We start from the raw sequence: 16,000 nt of genomic DNA on the forward strand, positions 1-16,000 counted from the left end.
CTTCAGCAGCCTTTTCCACGTAAGCATTGTTCTGCAGACAGCTGATTTGATCCTCTGGCATAGGAAGGAAATGTACTTTACAGAGCTGGTGAAGGTCAGCAGCATCCAGAGCGGCCATTTGGCAAGAAGACTGCTTCCCCCCACTCCTTCCCTCTGCAAAGGGGTGAGCTCCGGCAGGTCGGACTGTGAAAGGACTTACAGATGTTAGATAAAAAAATAACTGCAGAAAATGTGTGCATGACCCTAAAAAAGAAAGAAAGAAAAAAAACACATGATCTGATGGAAGTAAGATTCTTCCTTGGTTTGTGTGTTGAAAGCTGAAAATAGAGACATCTACTCCCAAATCCTTCTGCTCCACCAAACAGTTTGTTTTTTAGAGGGATGGAAGAGCCTCATCTCAGTGTGTTGGAATAAAAAAACTCCAGTAGACACAAGTCTGAGTCTGATGTGCTGGATAGGAGCATGGCCTCCCCTGATTAACTTCACATCCTTTGGGGAGAAGGAGGCAAGAAGGTGCATGTTGTGTCATTTCCTTTCCAAGTGTTCTTTGTCCACGTTGCATATTGCTCCAGTGAGTAAAGCAGTGCTGGGGCTCACGCTCCCATCCTTATCTACCTGGTGCTCTGTTTCCTTTCTGTCATTCTCCATACAAATATGAACTCAATATGTGCTTCAGTACCAACTTTGTTGTTACTTAGTGTTTTAACACTGAAGCTTGCCCATTTTCATACTGAAAGCTAGGCATGTCAGCTAAGCCCATCTCCAAAAGCATCCTGAAGCCAGTGATGAGGAGGAAGTGTCCCATGCCTCAGTCACTTGCTGTGGTTCTCCTGGTCAGCCCAGAGTGTTGCCAAAAGCAGACTTCCAGGAACCCTTTCTGAGGATGATTTTTAGACACTGAAACTATTTTGGCTTTCATTGCCCCAGCTGAGCTCTGCCTCAAACTTGACAGTTTTGGTCAAGACCCACAAAAGAGGTAGTCACCCTGGCTCTTGGTAACTGGTGGCCTGAGCCCACACCTACTTGGCATGAAGCAGCTCATGGGGGCCACTGTGGCCTCTCCCAGCCACAAAAATGGGAGGAAAACCCCTTCCAACTCCTGGCACAGGCAGGGGTTTGCTGTCTTTGCACCATGGATGGAGGCTAAACCCTCCTCCTGAACTTGTGGGGCTTGTGCAAAGTGGGATTTAGCCCCCAGGGACCCAGCTTCTCCCAAAGTGAAAGAGGTCTTGTGGGGATCAGCTTGAGAGAGCTGTGAGACCCCTCCTTCCTTCATCCCCACAGCAGAGGAGAGCTTGGAAAGGTCTGTTAGATGGGATTGCTTGGAAGGTGGGATGTTTCCCTGATATTGTGAAAAGCTCCAGCATTATCAATCTCTTTAAAAAGTGGCAGATCATGGTTAGTAGCAATATATGCTGAGGTGCCACTTCTCCAGATCCTGAGGACTGGGGGAGCTCTGCTGCTTTGCCCTGTGCCAGGATTCCCATCTGCCTGTCTTCCCTAGAAACCATAAACTCCCTTATCTAGAGCTGTGCTATGGCTGGGCTATTTTTTGTGAGTCCAAAGTTCATCATTTATCAGCTCAAGCTCCAGCCTCAGGTCTGTTGCAGCAGGGACAAGCCTCCAGCCTCTCAGTCCTGCTTGGAGCCTCTTTGGAGACCACAGCAGTTCCAAGGTTGCCCTGAAAGAAGTTAAAGGCACCTTTTCCAGGGGCTCACAGTGCCATCATTTTTAAGCACATTAGGCCAAATCTGACAGGAAGAGGCAGGATACTTTAGGTCTGGCCTCAGTTGCTCAGGAGGTTTTGTTGGTTGTTTTTTTTTTTTACTTCTGACATGTTTTGATCACAGCCCAATTCATTATTATTAAAGGCAGAGAATTTCCACATTCCTTAACATTTGGCCCTCCCTCCGGGAGCCTGGGGGAGAATTACAATAACAAGTTATGGGAATGCCAGACACGTGCCTGGACCCGCAGGATCGACTGCGCCAGTAAGTTTAGAGAGAGGTACCACAGCTCCCTACCAACCAGCCTCTCCCAGGAACCCAGCTGAGTTCCCACTGCTGCCCTCCAACCTCTGGGCAGCCCCAGGCTGTGTTTTGCCGTGAAAATTTTGCAACAGGCCCAGGTTGACAGAGGAGGGAGGCTGCGATGTAAAGTGTAGATTCACATGGGTGAGTATTTAGTCATAGGCATGAAGTGTCCTGATCACATTGGGGCATCCCAAATGCAGTTTTACACACACCTCCTATGCCCTTTAAGCGTTTGGGAACAGCAAGATTCGCCCAGTCCCTATGTATCACACATACGCTACTGAATTCCAAAGCAACAATAATTTGATGATGTCATGATCCATCTGCTTCTTTCCTGATCAAAATGTCTCTGGAGGTGGTCTTGCTGCAGTTACATGTATGATGCTGGAAAACGGGGTGAGGGTTCCCGAAGGTGTCCAGAAGGCTGGCATGCTGATGTTATCTTGGGCATCCAGAGGATTCCTCTGGATACCTTCAGGCAAGGGGTAATCTTCCTCCGATGATCCAGGGCCCTTTAGTCATGTTAACTTAAACGTTAGACTTAAGTTAACTTAAGTCATGTTAACTTAACGCTTAAGTCATGTTTACTTAAGCGTGACTATCTAGCATAGAATGTCTATCTACACCAAGAAAATTCATACAATTTCCTACCATACAGACCAATTGCCCCAATAGTTATGGAATGAGAGTTTCCTCGCAGTTTTTCATGGGGAAGTAGGGCTCTTGTTTTTTTTTTTTTTCTTTCTCGTCGGGTGTCTCGACGGGTGATTTTTCACAAGGCATCTTCAGAAGGATTTCCAGGCTGCATGGTGAAAAAGAGGAACATTATCCAGCGGGGAGACGAGGCAAACGCACCTTCCTTGCATCACGCGGGTGACTTTACCCAGCGTGCTGGTTAACCCCCTTCCCATCTCCGCAGCCTGACCCGAACCCTTCCCGAGCCCGTTCGGAGCCGCACGCGATCCTTTCGGACGGACCGCGCGCGCCCCCGCCGCGGCGCGGGGGCGAGCAGCGCGCGCTGCCCGGGGTGGGCGTGGCTTAGGGCGGGGTCAGCGGGGACGGTCGGGGCGTGTTCACAGTGGCCGCGCCCCCTTCCCGCGCCCCGCAGCCACGCCCCCGACGGGGACGGGCGCGGCGGGAGCGCGGCGGGACGGAGCGGCTGCCGCTGCCGGCGTTGCCTTGATCCCGGCGGGAAGGAGGAGAGGAGGAGGAGCAGGAACAAGGAGAGGAAGAAGAAGAAGAAGAAAGCCGGGGTCTTCCCGCTAAGCCGGGCAGGATGGACAAGTACGACGATCTAGGTCTGGAAGCCAGCAAGTTCATCGAGGACCTCAACATGTACGAGGCCTCCAAGGACGGTCTCTTTCGGGTGGACAAAGCTGCCGGCAACAACCCCGAGTTTGAGGAGACCAGGCGGGTGTTCGCCACCAAGATGGCCAAGATCCACCTCCAGCAGCAGCAGCAGCAGCAGGAGGAGATGCTGATGGCCGCGATGAACGGAGGGGCTGCCGCCTTCCACCCGCCCCGTCCCAGCCCGCCGGTGGCGCGGGGTTCGAAGCCGCCCCCCGCCGCCGAGGGGCCGCGGGCGAGGCCCTGCGAGGGAGCGGAGCGCGGCTTCGGAGAGAGCGGCGCACGTGCCGAGGCCCCGGGGAGCCAGGCCGGGCGCCGGGGCTGGGAAGCGGAGCCCGACAGGGTCCCCCGAGCGGGGGCCTCACAACCCGGCGTGGGGCGCGGGGAGCAGCAGGCCGGGAGCCCCGGCGATCCCCAGCCGTGCCGCGGCGGGCAGGAGAACGGCGGCGAGGGCAGGCGAGGTGTCGGGGGCCGTGAGCCGATGCCAGCCGGACAGAAGTCCTCCTCCTTCACAAACGCCGGGACCCCCTCGGCGGGGCCAGAGGAGCCCCCGCCACAGCAGAGGTCCTCATCCTTCTCGGCACCCTCAGCGCAGCCCGCTCGGGGGTTTTCAGGCTCCGCTGAGCCCTGCGGTCCCAAAGGCGGAGGAGATGGCGGCCAGCCGTGGTACCAGGGTGTCCCGCTGTCCTTCCCGCCAGGCTCCGCACCTGCTGCTCCCAGTGTGGAATACCAGCACGCCGCTGCCTACCCCGGCCCAGGCGGTCACTTCGTGGCCCACGGTCAGAACCACAGGCCTGGCAGCGGGAACCCTGAGCCGGGCTCCTCACGCCTGGCTTCCCGAGGGATGGTGGCTCCCAATGCCCAGCAGATGCTTTTCCCGGAGGGCGTGAGCGGGCCACGGTCAGACTCTGGGCACCTGGATGGCTCCAGCACAGCAAAGGTGAAGCTGCCCTGCCAGACCCTCCTTCCGCAGCCTGAGCAAGGGCCGTCGGCGGCAGAGCTGAAGCTGGAGGCGCTGACCCAGCGCCTGGAGCAGGAGATGGATGCTCGGCCAAAGGCCGATTACTTCGGTAAGAGGCAGTCAGTCCCCCGTCGGCACGAGGAGGGCTCATTGCAGAGTGTCACGGCAGCGTTCAGACCTGCAGGATTGCATTGGCCTGTACATCTGCTTGGTTGTGCTCCGTCAGTTGCCCAGAGCAGGGGTTTTTTATTTAACTTTTATTTATCACAGGGATGAGAAGCTCTTCCTCCTGCGACACCTTTTTCTTTAATCCTATCTCTCTAATTTTAAAGCAAAGGTAGTTTAGCGGCTTTGCCGGGGGGACAGTTCTGGGAAGAAGCTGGAACGGCGTATTTTGAAGTGCCCTTCATTGCCAGCAGGCAGGCACTTAACTTTCCTTGCCAATGCTCCTGCTTCTGTGCATCTTACAAGGATGCATCCCGACCACGTGTGGGTGGGAAGGCAGCCATCCAGCCTGCATAGGCTGCCGTCATGGAGAAGAACACGGAGTTCAGGAAGAGAGAAGTAGCTTGGAGATGGGGAGGGCGGTGGTTTCCCAAAGTTGCCAGGATTTCCCTCTGCCCCCAGATGCTGATTCCCATCAGCTGTGAAATGATTGGTGCATCCTGAAGATGGAAGAACAGGCAGTAGGCGCGTTCTTCCCTAAATCTGGGGTCTGTGGCGAGTCCAGACCACCACCAGAGGTTATCACTGGCACTTGGCAGTGGAAAGGAACCACTTACATGCCAGGACTCCCGATGAGAGTATTGAATGTCCTCCTGGAGTAAATTGATTTTCTACCCCAGGATGGCGGGAGGTCAGAGTCAAATTGCGTGTTTCCGTTCCCTGCTGTGCCACAATTTAACAACCGATAAGATAGCTCAGCTTTTGGGAGAGGGAAACCCAGAGTGAGTTGCTGGGAAGGCTGGAAACTCCATGGTTAACTTAAGAAACGATGGGAGCAGGCCAGGTGTATGGATTTTCCTCATGGTTTTAGACCTGCAGTCGCAGAAGTAGAGCACGGACAGATTAAACTGTTCAGCCTGGTGCTGAGGAAGGGTTCTGTGCATCTTAGCCTGCACAGGGTCCTGCCTGCTGGGGTCGGTGGGTGGCTGCGTGGTGGCCTGAGCCACCCCAGCTTTGGGGTGTAGCTGGGGGGACCACCGAGCGCTGAGCTGCAGATTGCATAACTAAATGTGTTCCTTGGCAACAGGCAGGGGGGCTTGCCCGCAGAGGCTGTGCCGGGCTTGTTTATCTTGGTATCCGAGACTGGATTAAGCCCTGTGGCAGGGCAGGGGCGTTTTTTATCCTGTCGCAGAAAAGTGATGCGTTCAGCTGCTCTGCTCACAGTGTTTGGCCTGGAAAGAAGTTTTGGCGCTTTCCGTCCCCTGCAGGAAGCGCGCGGTTTGAATGAGCACAGGGAGCCTCCTTGGGAGGGGGTGAATGCCGTGATAAGGAGCTGATAACGGGGATGGGGTCCGGACAGCAGGATCCTGGGGAGTGGTGCTCGAAAATGGGAGTATTTTTCTGGAGGTGACATTCGGCTCCAGTGGAGGGGTGTCAGGGGTCTCTCCAGCAGACCCTGCTGTGTCTGCTTCTAGCGGTGTGTGTAAACAGCTGGATCATACCTCATCCAAAATGTGCCTGGGGATGGCTCAGGAGGCAGAGGAACCCAGTTAATGGCCTGATTAATTTTACATTTTTGTCACAAAATAAGGATGCGAGGCAGGAGGAGGCTTCTGTCCCATGGGAGATTTATAGTGAAGCTGGAGTATTTTCGGCAGCATGGAGAGCCCAGCTGCTCAGGTGGCTGAGTGAGCCCCAGGGAGGGAGGAGACACCGAGGCTGCCTGATCCCCAGTGAGGTGTTCTGACATCCTCCTGCCACGAGGTTTTGCTCCAGGATGTGATGTCTGAGAAATTTTGGAAGGAGGAGAGTGAGAAGAAAAAAAAAAAAGAAATTATGCAGTCTTGGCAGAGGGAAAAGTAAAGTTTTGTGGAGCCTCAGTTCAGCAGACAAAGGTTCAGCAGATCTGCCCTGCTGAAGACCAAGGAACAGGAAGGAACAAGTATCGAGGTATTTTAATTCTGGGCCTCCTCCTCCCCCTCTCTTTCTCACTTTTATTTTCATTTTTTGCAGTTACCTTACTTCCTTTGAAGGAACAAAGGACACAGCTGGCCTTCTCAGCTATTTTTTGCTGTGCCCTACTCTCAAGCTACCAAACTTCAGGATGTAAAATAAACACTTTTATGCAATAGTGATTAAAAGGATCAATAGTTTGTTTTGTTGCAGACTTATTCTCCAGTGAAGGGAAGTCTGTTGCAGCACTTTTGAAGTTCATCAGAGCCAGGAAATGAAACCAAGACTAAAGTACAAATGACTCAAGTATTTTATAGAAAATATTTTCAGTTCTCCTAATTTTGTGTGCTACTTTTGTAACAAGGGAATGTTTTTGAAGATGGGTCTGTCTGTCAGGTTAACATACTGTCCTTCAGTCTGTCTCAGTCAGGACCAGATGTTTATAGAGAACAATTAAATCTGATCACAGTAAAGGAGCTGCTTTCTCCTTCACTGTGTGAAAATGTGTGTTTGTAAGTGAAAGCCTAGAACAGGATAAGCCAGGACTAGGTAAAATACAGGTAGGATGCTGTGCTGAGGAGCAGCAGTTGGTTATCTGTCAGCACCAGCTTGCTGTGCAAAATGCTTTTGTCTGCTCAGAGTAGGTATGATGAGTGAAAGGAAAGGAATACACAAAGCCAAGAATTCGCTCTGGTTTTTTTTTCCTTTTGTTTTTTTATAAGTGGTGACCTATGTGTGAGCTGCATGGGCTGTGCATGTCTCTGGAGGAATTTCAGTTCTCCAAGAGGGCTTTTGAAGTGCTGATTTGATTTATGTGGGCTGTCAAGGAGGATGTAGGGAGTCTCAGGTATCACCCAGGTCTTTTGCTTGGGGAAGGAAAAGCTGAAGTTGCTCAGAGAGCAACTGGTTGCTTTCTAGAGAAACTGGTTCCCGTGAGAGAGACTGGTTCCCATGCAGCAGAGAAGGGCCCCCATGTCCCTGGGAGGTGTCACTGGAAGCCAGCTTAGGATGTGTTTAGGTTTTGGTGTATTATTTCCAGAGAACATTCAGGAGTGAGGTGCCCAAATCCCACTGATTTCCCATGGAGTTGCTTTGGGTGCATCAGCCTTCATCTCCTCTTGGTGACAGGAGATTAAATAGGAGCGATCAGGGGAGCTGCAAATCCTTTGGTTTAGGATGTTCACCTAACCAAATGTTTAGGGTTAGGTAAAGTGACACCATCCCAAAGACTGAAGGTGTCTGATGAGTTTCCAGGTGAGACAGATGCACAACCACACCAAGCATCTGCCTGCACTCCCTGGGAGTGCCTGAAGTGTGCTGGGGTCTGCAGGGAGGTTTGACTGCTTGTCTTAGCATGCAGTGCCTTGGTCTGCAGGCACAGATGGATGCTTCTAGAGGTGTAACATGTAGCATCACGTTTTTAACAGTGCTTTTTTCATACAGCTAGATGGAAATCTCCACCTGATGAGGATTATCTACTCCCTTACCAAGAGCTTTTTATAAAACAATTTTTATGAATGATTTTTGTGTCAAATATTTGTTAGCTGTTGTATTCTGGCTTCCTTGTTATTTACAGCAGAGCTGATAAGCTGTGGGTGATTTAGGAGGGCCCTGGGCGTCTTGTTTTGCAGTGAAAAGCTGGGATGCTTCCCAGCAGTCAGGCAGAGAATATCTCCTAGCACAGTCTGTAGATTTTTTTCCCTTGGCATAAGCAGAGCAGTAGCTGAGTCGCTGAGCCCTGTGGAGAGCTGGGAGCCCAGCGCCTCTGAATGGGTGTGAGCAGCTCAAAGGCCAGCAGTGCTCTTTGGAAGTGTGGTGCACAGTGAAGTTGGTGTTTCACCACTGCTGGAACCACAATTCATTTAACTTTGGGGCTGTGCACACTGGGCACTTTACTGAACCCTGCTGATGGTGGGGCACCAGGACAATTTGTGTGCAGCAAAGGTAATCTCAGGGCTGACAAGTGGAGAATTTCTGACTAAAATTAAAGTTCCTCTGAGTCTGTTTTGTCTGTGGGTGATGATGACAATGCCATTTCCACCGGGAATGAGCAGAGGCATCCTTTACTACCTTCTCCTGGGAGAATACCAAAGCTGAAAGGAGACACCTGCCTGCAGCAGAGAGGAGGGGGAGGAATGGAGAGACAGGTCCCGGTGGAAGAAGGAAAGCCAGAAGGATCACAACACTTGGAGTAGTGGGTGTGTACAGATTGCAAAGCTTATCTCACTGCAAGAAACCAAGCAAATAAGTATTGGCTTGGAATATGGCTCTTCAAGATTACAGCAGTATGTGCTTCTCCTCCCTTCCTCTTGGGAGCTCAGCTGGGTTTGCAAGCTAAGGAAAAATCTACCAAAAGGAAAGAAAAAGCAAAGAGTTGTGGAAAGAAAGGAAAGAAAAGCAAAGAGGCAGAGGAGCAATCAGTGTTTCAGCCAGAATACAGTAAGCGTGGGACTGAAAGAAATAAGGAGCCTCATTCATGCGGCATGGGAGTTATCATAATCTCTAATGGCACTATAAGGTACTTAAAATGTCACTGACGTGAGTCTGATGGCATTTTCATCCTTCACTGGCAGTGTGTACATGAAGGTCTGCAGCAAGGTCAGGGGTCAAGAATGGCATGAAAAAGGGAACAGAAAACTTGTGTTTACCAACTCTGTGGTTCTCTGGGCAGGGAGTACCTGTCCATCTTTGTGCAGACAACCCAGTCACCCTGTGATGAATAGAACCAATCTGCCAGATTTTCCAGGCACTCCATCTCACCCAGGCCTCCAAATCTCCTTGAAATCACCTCTCAGCAAGAGTTACTGCTCAGCAGTGGAAAGCAGCATAGCAAGGCATGCAATGTGTGTAATTTAGAGTTTGATGCAGGAATTACTTGGTTAAAGGAGAGCCTTAGGAAGGTGGGTGGGTTCAAGTTCCAGAGAAATTCTAAAGTAAAACCAGGAGAACTGAGCATCACGCTGTGTGCAACAGGGTGAAGGCTTTTCTCAGCAGACAGTCTTTGAAACACGTGTGTGCAAGTGGAGGGCTTGGTTCTCCTGGGATAAATAGGTGGGTTGGAGACACAGCAGCTGCACCTGCACAGGGTCCTCCCTGTCAGAGTGAGTGTCAAGCGGAATTCTGATGGGGGAGACCCTTGTGAAGGTACAACTTCTGCCAAGAGGAATCAGGATCTACTGTGTGCATGTGTGGACAGATGGGAAATGATTTTGCCAGAGGGAGGAGTGGTTTTTCTAAGTTCAGCTGGGGGTTCTTCCACAGCCATAAATCCAGCCTCCTGTAAGGAGGGGGCAAAACCCAGTTACATCTGATGGAGAAGAGTCAATCTGATGGTGGAAATGTGGCTTGCACAGAGTATGTGGAAGGAGTAGGACAGACTTGCTGTTTCTGGATTAGCCAGATAAGCAGACTCACACCACTGGAATCATCCTGCCCCTCCGTTCCTCTTACCTGGGACCAAATTGGCGCAGCAAAGAAATCTCACCACTGAAGCACTGTCACATTTGGCTGCTCAAAATGAAGTGACACTATTAGTACGCCCAGCCAGGAGCACTTGTAGGAAAGCTTGGCTGTGCTGTGTGTTGCTGAGAAGGGAGGTGAGGGTAGAGGTGAAGGCTGCTGAAAAGAAGAGGGATGCTGTTAGAAGAACTGTGGTCTTGGTTTGTAGATTGGTGTTCTCTGAAGTGTGTAAATAAGTCTTAGTCCCAGAAAACGCTGCTGTTCAGCAAGCCTTGTGTTGAATTTTTAGTGAGTGGGATACAGTAAGTAACTAAACTCCTTCTGGTGAGTGTGAAATAGCAACACTTGGAGGAAAAAATGCCTCCAGGGCCTTTGAGTCAGGTGGTAAATGGAAATGCACTTGTTGAATTTTGGGGGTGGGACTGACATTTGAGCACCGGGTTCACTTCAGTTTCTCACAGCCCTTGAGGTCTGCGTCCAACCTCTTGGATCATGTGAGCCGAGGCTGTTCCTGGTGAGAGCCCTCCTGGTCTGCAGTGCTGAGATGGAGTGTGGCAAGTGCTGGGAAGTGGCTTCCAGGGCATGTTTTTGGTCCCAGCTCTGCTCCAAAGGTCCCTTTGTTCAGACTCTCAGCTGCAGTGCGGGCGGTTGCTTGCTGCGTGATGCGAAAGGGAACAGAGATTTCTTTGTTGTCCAGGGACGGCTGCCCTGCCAGCAGAAATTGAACTGAAATCAGCAATTTCCATCCCTTTTCCTTCCCAAATCTGGCTGCCATTCTGCCTGTCCGCTCAGGCATGAATTTAGTGGTGCTGTGCATGTGTGGTTTGTCATCCTGGTGGTAAAAGGGAAACCTGTCATTTCTTCTTAATAACCTTGTCTAAGGTTAAAAATCATAATTTCAGAGGGATATCTGCTGGGATTGGTACTTGGATAAACACTTGTTAGGAGCTGCAAAGTTACTGAGCGCAGGAATGGGGGATCTTGCTGAACTGTGGCTACTTAGGATCCCTCTGCTTCACGCTGAGGAGAGAAGTTTTTGCTAAAAGCCACTCCATGCCAAGAAAATGACCCAGAACTGCTGACTAGTGTCAGTGGCATGTGGGGCTGGAGCGCTGCTGCTGACACTTTAACAGCAGCAGCAAGCACAGTCAGCAGTGTTTCGGGAAATCGCCGTGGAGCTGGCGTGGGGCAGGGCGTGGAGCCCCCTCTGCAGCAGGATGCGCTTGGAGCTGGCTTTGCACACGTGCTGCTGAGCAGATTTTTCCTTGCTTTTGCCTTGCTTAGCCTAAGCCAAAGGATCAGGATCATTGTGACAGCAGGGAGTGAATGAGAAAGAAAAATGGAATGGAAAAATCAATAAAAATCACTTCCCCCCCCCACTTCAGGACAGGTGTGCTGAGTGTCAGAGATGAAGGCTCAAGTATGTATCTGGAAAGAGCAAAGACTTATTTAGAGAGTAATTGCTCACTTGCTAGTGAGATTTAATAGGCTTTCAAGTAAGATTTAGCAGATCCATGTAAGAACATAAACTAGATTCAGATGTGCCATAATGCCATTTTTCAATTGTCAACCTTGGCACAGGATATGTATGAATATTTATAGCGTGTCTGGTTATGACATAGTTGAGTAATTTAGCACATTATAGTTTTTACAAAAAAAACATTGTCAATGTGTTTTAAAAGCTCTTTCACTCCGTGACTTTATTTTCCATTTTTTAGGGGCCTAAATATCGAAAGAAGTGGGTGAGAGGGTTAATCAGGGAGTGAAATGGAGCATGGGCTGAAAGGAAGGTGGAAGAGTGGTTGGGAAGGTTGAGGGGTGGGAGGTGGAGGTACAGATGTGAGAGCCTTGACAGCTCCTGCAGGATCTGTCCTGTTGGGAAGCCAGAGGGGCAGTGCCTGTGCTCTGAAGCGTGATGGGATAGACAGGAGAGGGCAGAGGCAATTTCTGCCCTCCATGGGGTTTGCCTTAGCCTACTTAATAGTGGCTTATGCCTGCCAGCATCTTTACTGGGCATTGTGCCTGCACTCAGCTGCTGTGCCTTCTGCCTCCTGCTTCTTCTTGCTGCTCATCCACAGTCAGTGTCACCCGGCTGCCTTGTGGAAAGGAGGAAATCAGAGCATGCTGGTGAGATTTTCTGGAGCAGCCACTCATTGGCACGGAGAAGGGGAAAATGCAGCACTTGCAGTGCAATAAATACGTTGGCTCTGTGGAAAGCCTGGTGGGTGTCGTGGAAAATTGGCAGGTTTTCTGCTCTCTAAACTTTCTGCTCAGCATTGCTGTACTCAAGAGGGAATTTTGAGTCCTTAGCTCTTGTGTCAGATCATTGCACAGAAATTCAGGCTGCCCCTGAGTGTGTGCATTCCTGGGAGAGCACATCCATTTGAAAAGCCAATTTTTTCTTATCTTTGCTTTGACTTTCTTTTTTATCCTTTTTCTAAAGCCTGTACGATTTATCTTTCTTAAAATGTTTCTTTCAATAAATGAGATAAACCTGCTCAGTTCAAAAAGACCCAGAAAGTTTTGATCATTTGATGCCAGCCTGAGTGCTGGGGTGGGCCCACAGCCAAGTGAGCATTTCATTGGTGTAGGATTTGGACAAAACAAAGTAACTAATTATTCTTTGCAGCGTTCTCTGCATGTTTGTGTTGGTGTGGACTCTGGCTCTGGGTGCAGTGGGGCTTGGCATGGCACTAGGATGGCTTTCAGCCTGCTGGTTGGATGCACAGAGAGCCAGGTCTGCTCTTCAAAAACCTGGGGAAACCAAGTGTCTGTGTTTCAGCAGCCATGTGTGTGCTACTGCAAAGGACTCCCGAGTGGTTTTATCCCTGTGGTGTGGAAACTGACTGCCAGGGCTACTGGCTGCAGGAAGAAATTGTTACTCACCCTGGCAGTGCAAGCCTGGTGCTGCCAGAGTTGAGTTACTTTTCAGCTCTGTTGTAAGCACTATGGACTTCTTCCTAACTTTCTCCAGACTTTTTCAATTACTCTGGAGCTTGCAGTACCCCAAAAGAAGTGAAATTTTATCATCCTTAGCATAACTAAGGATCTCTGGCAGGATGATGCTGTTCCTCCTCCTGGGCCAGTAGGAGTGAGGTGTGACTCACAGTCCCTTGACCAGGGTTTAAGAGCCAGGATTAATAGGTCTGGGTAGTGATGCAAGGTGAAGTCACATCAGAGTCACTACAGACCAGAGACAGGAACACATAATCTGTTTTTCCTTCACACTGCCCCTTACTCATTTATGTGCTTAATCAGAGATTCAGGTTTCTCAGTTAGAGGTAGTTAAAGGGTGGTGCTGCTTTAAAAACAGCCTGTCACAATTGCAGGGCAATGCCTGAGTTGCTGTCCCATTTCCTTGTTGAGAGAGGTAGGTGTCAGCTAGTCTGGCTCTGTTTTGTTGGGGAACCATTAGGCACAACTGGGGTCTGAAATGGATGATTTAAAGGAGGTAAGTAAAGAGCTGTGTTTTCCTCACATCAGTTGTGACCAACAAGCTTATCTTATACAATAATTGCCAGAAACCATTGTCTATGAGGAGCTCTGAGCACCCCTTACTGATACTCACTGCTTTTATGAGGGTCCTTAAAGGTCCTTAAGCAGGTTTAGATGTATAGAAAAGTTGTCAGGAAGGATGGGAGAAGGAAGGAGATGTCACTGTACCTGGACAGGATTGTTCTTGTGCAGTTTATTTTTTTGCAAAAGTCTTCCACTGTGGAGGTTTGATGGCTGTCATGAGCACTGTTAACAGCATCTCTGAGGGCAGGTGACAGTGCTGTCACCCACGTGTTGTGGCTTCAGTGAACCACATGGTCCTAAGCTGTTCAGGCACCATGAGGAGCTAAATGTTCTGTCACCCAGCCAGTGTCCCCAGGCACCCTGTTGGGTCCCACTTGTGACCTCTCTTCTCTCCCCCAGGTACCTGTGTGAAGTGCAGCAAGGGCGTGTATGGAGCAAACCAAGCTTGCCAAGCCATGGGCAACCTCTACCATGACAGCTGCTTCACCTGTGGAGCCTGCAGTGAGTATCCCTGGCCTGGTCTGATCCCTCAGTATCCCTGGTGCCAGGCCCTGCAGCAAACTCTTCAGGCTTAACATTTTTCTGCTGTAAAGGGGGGAGAAAAGAAAGCAGTTATTAAACTACCTCCCAGCTGGAGTCTGCTGCAGCTCTGTGACTTGGTGGTGGTGGTGCTTGCTGTTTGTTTTTGAATGGATTGTTGCAAGGCACGTAGAAATGATATTTTGAATTGTGCCAGGCTTCTGCCTTCTGGTATGGGGGATGGTTGTTTTCATTCCTCTGCCTCTCTGTTATAGCCACATTTTCTCACAAGAGTATTTTTTCAAAGTGGCAGTGAAAATGCCTTAGCTGGCAGTTTTTTGTCTCAGCAGGCTTTACTTTTCAGATGGAGCTGCTGCAGGGTAAATCCAGTGGCAGCATTTTTGCTGCGTGCATTATCTTTCACTTGCTAAAATCACTTTGCACCTCTGAAATTCCTCCAGTTAAAGCATGTAAGTGCATGAATGTCCCAGGTTACACATCTTGCTTGCTCTTTCTCCAGGGAAATGCAGCCATGCCCTGAGATAAGGGGCATGTCTCTGCCAGCTTGGTTTATGGTTTTTGCAGGGAGGGAACTGGTTACTCTGCAAAGGTATCAGGCTGGGAGCATTGATGATGAGCCCTGTGAAATCTACCCAAGAAGCAGAGTTAATGGTTCAGCTGGCCTTGCTGAGCTCCCTGTGGGTCACTTTGTCAGACCCACATCTGGTGGTTGCTGGGCTGTACAGCAATGTATGGATCCTCCTGAGCAGCTTTTCCAGGAGATCTGTGATGGAGCTGGAATGAAGAACTGGCCACTTGATTTTAAACCGTGGCTGTGTTTGTAAGGCAGTGGTTTTTCTGTTTTGTTGTGTTTAACTCCAGTGGTAGTAGTGTATTTTTAGAAGTGTAGCTGTATATGTGGTGGCAGAAAAAATAATAATCTTCTGCTGCTTTTGTATATATGAGTTTGGTTTTCCCAGGTGAGACTGAGGGTTTTTCCTCCTGAGTTGTATTTAGTTATAAACTCATCAGGACTGCATGTGTTTTATTTGGAGCTGTAAAGTTGGAATAAATATAGAAAGATGTGTATGCTTTTTAATAATAGCTGAGCCCTGAACTATGCCCATTTCCCAGCTGTCCTACACCAGCTGTCCTGCCTCACCTATGTTTTTAGTAGAGTATTTTACTATCATCTGACTGAAAATAGGAAAGCTGAAAAGAAAAAGTGGTTTTTGCATGTAGTGGCAGTTTCCTAGAGGCTCAGAAGTCAGCTGCTCACTCTTCTGTCCTTTCTTAGACATTAATTTGAAATTAATTTGTCTTTTCCCATGGAGAGGTTTCCTGGCTGCAGCCGAGACTTTGCTTCAGTTACCTCTCATCCTCTAGGGCGAGGCAGTCTCTGAACTGCCCTTGCACCCAAAGCTCCTGTTAAAAATAATCCAGCAGCAGGTTTAAGCTGTCTTAAATTTCTAAAATTACTACCATACAACTGGTGCTTTAGAAAGAAACACTTTTGATCCTCCTTTTAAAATGAATTTTACAATCTTTATTTGGAGACGAGTGCTGGAAAAGTAGTTGTGGTTGCAGAGGTATCCGTGGTTACATCTGTTTGTTTGTCTGTGTTTGGTTAAAAATTAACTTAATCCCATTTCTAATGAGGTGAGTTGGTGAGGGTTGAAAGAATAGCTATTTGCTGCTTATTTTAAAAGTCAACCCTTTCCAAACGTTTCCAGTGCAAGATGAAAAGGGGGGGATGTCAGGTGAGACTTAGAAAGATGGAAAGAAGCCAAGTTTAGCAAAGTGAAGCCCATTTTCTCTCTTACCCAGGCTGTAACTGGGAAATATGCTGAGTAGGTGCGCTGGGGCCATGGGTTTCAAACTGAAAGTAAAATTGAAAAACAAGGCTGGTGAAAATTATGGGGAGGTGGGGAAAGAAAGGGGTGTGGGAACAATAATTATGTTTCCCTCAGTAGACAAGACTGTATTTCAAAACAAGATAGAAAAAAGGAATGCAAGTCATGGGCATATAAGTGAGAGCCTGATT

At 49.4% G+C, this 16,000-nt stretch overlaps 1 protein-coding gene across 2 annotated transcripts in view; it reads left to right on the plus strand.

Annotated features, from left to right (window-relative positions):
• The first annotated feature begins 3,108 nt into the window (after positions 1-3,108).
• The window catches only part of LIMD1 (LIM domain containing 1), a 32,494-nt gene continuing 19,602 nt past the window's right edge, over positions 3,109-16,000 (plus strand). Inside the window, exons 1-2 of one of the 2 annotated variants that reach the window (XR_012580172.1) lie at positions 3,109-4,450; positions 13,837-13,938. Coding sequence is in view for 1 of the 2 variants with exons in the window: in XM_005485848.4 (XP_005485905.3) it covers positions 3,310-4,450; positions 13,837-13,938 (1,243 nt within the window). In the remaining variant the exon portion in view is untranslated. The remainder of the gene's footprint in view (positions 4,451-13,836; positions 13,939-16,000) is intronic. The other variant, XM_005485848.4, reaches the window with a different exon arrangement.

The sequence above is a fragment of the Zonotrichia albicollis genome, chromosome 1 (assembly GCF_047830755.1).
Source record: "Zonotrichia albicollis isolate bZonAlb1 chromosome 1, bZonAlb1.hap1, whole genome shotgun sequence".
NCBI lineage: Eukaryota > Metazoa > Chordata > Aves > Passeriformes > Passerellidae > Zonotrichia > Zonotrichia albicollis.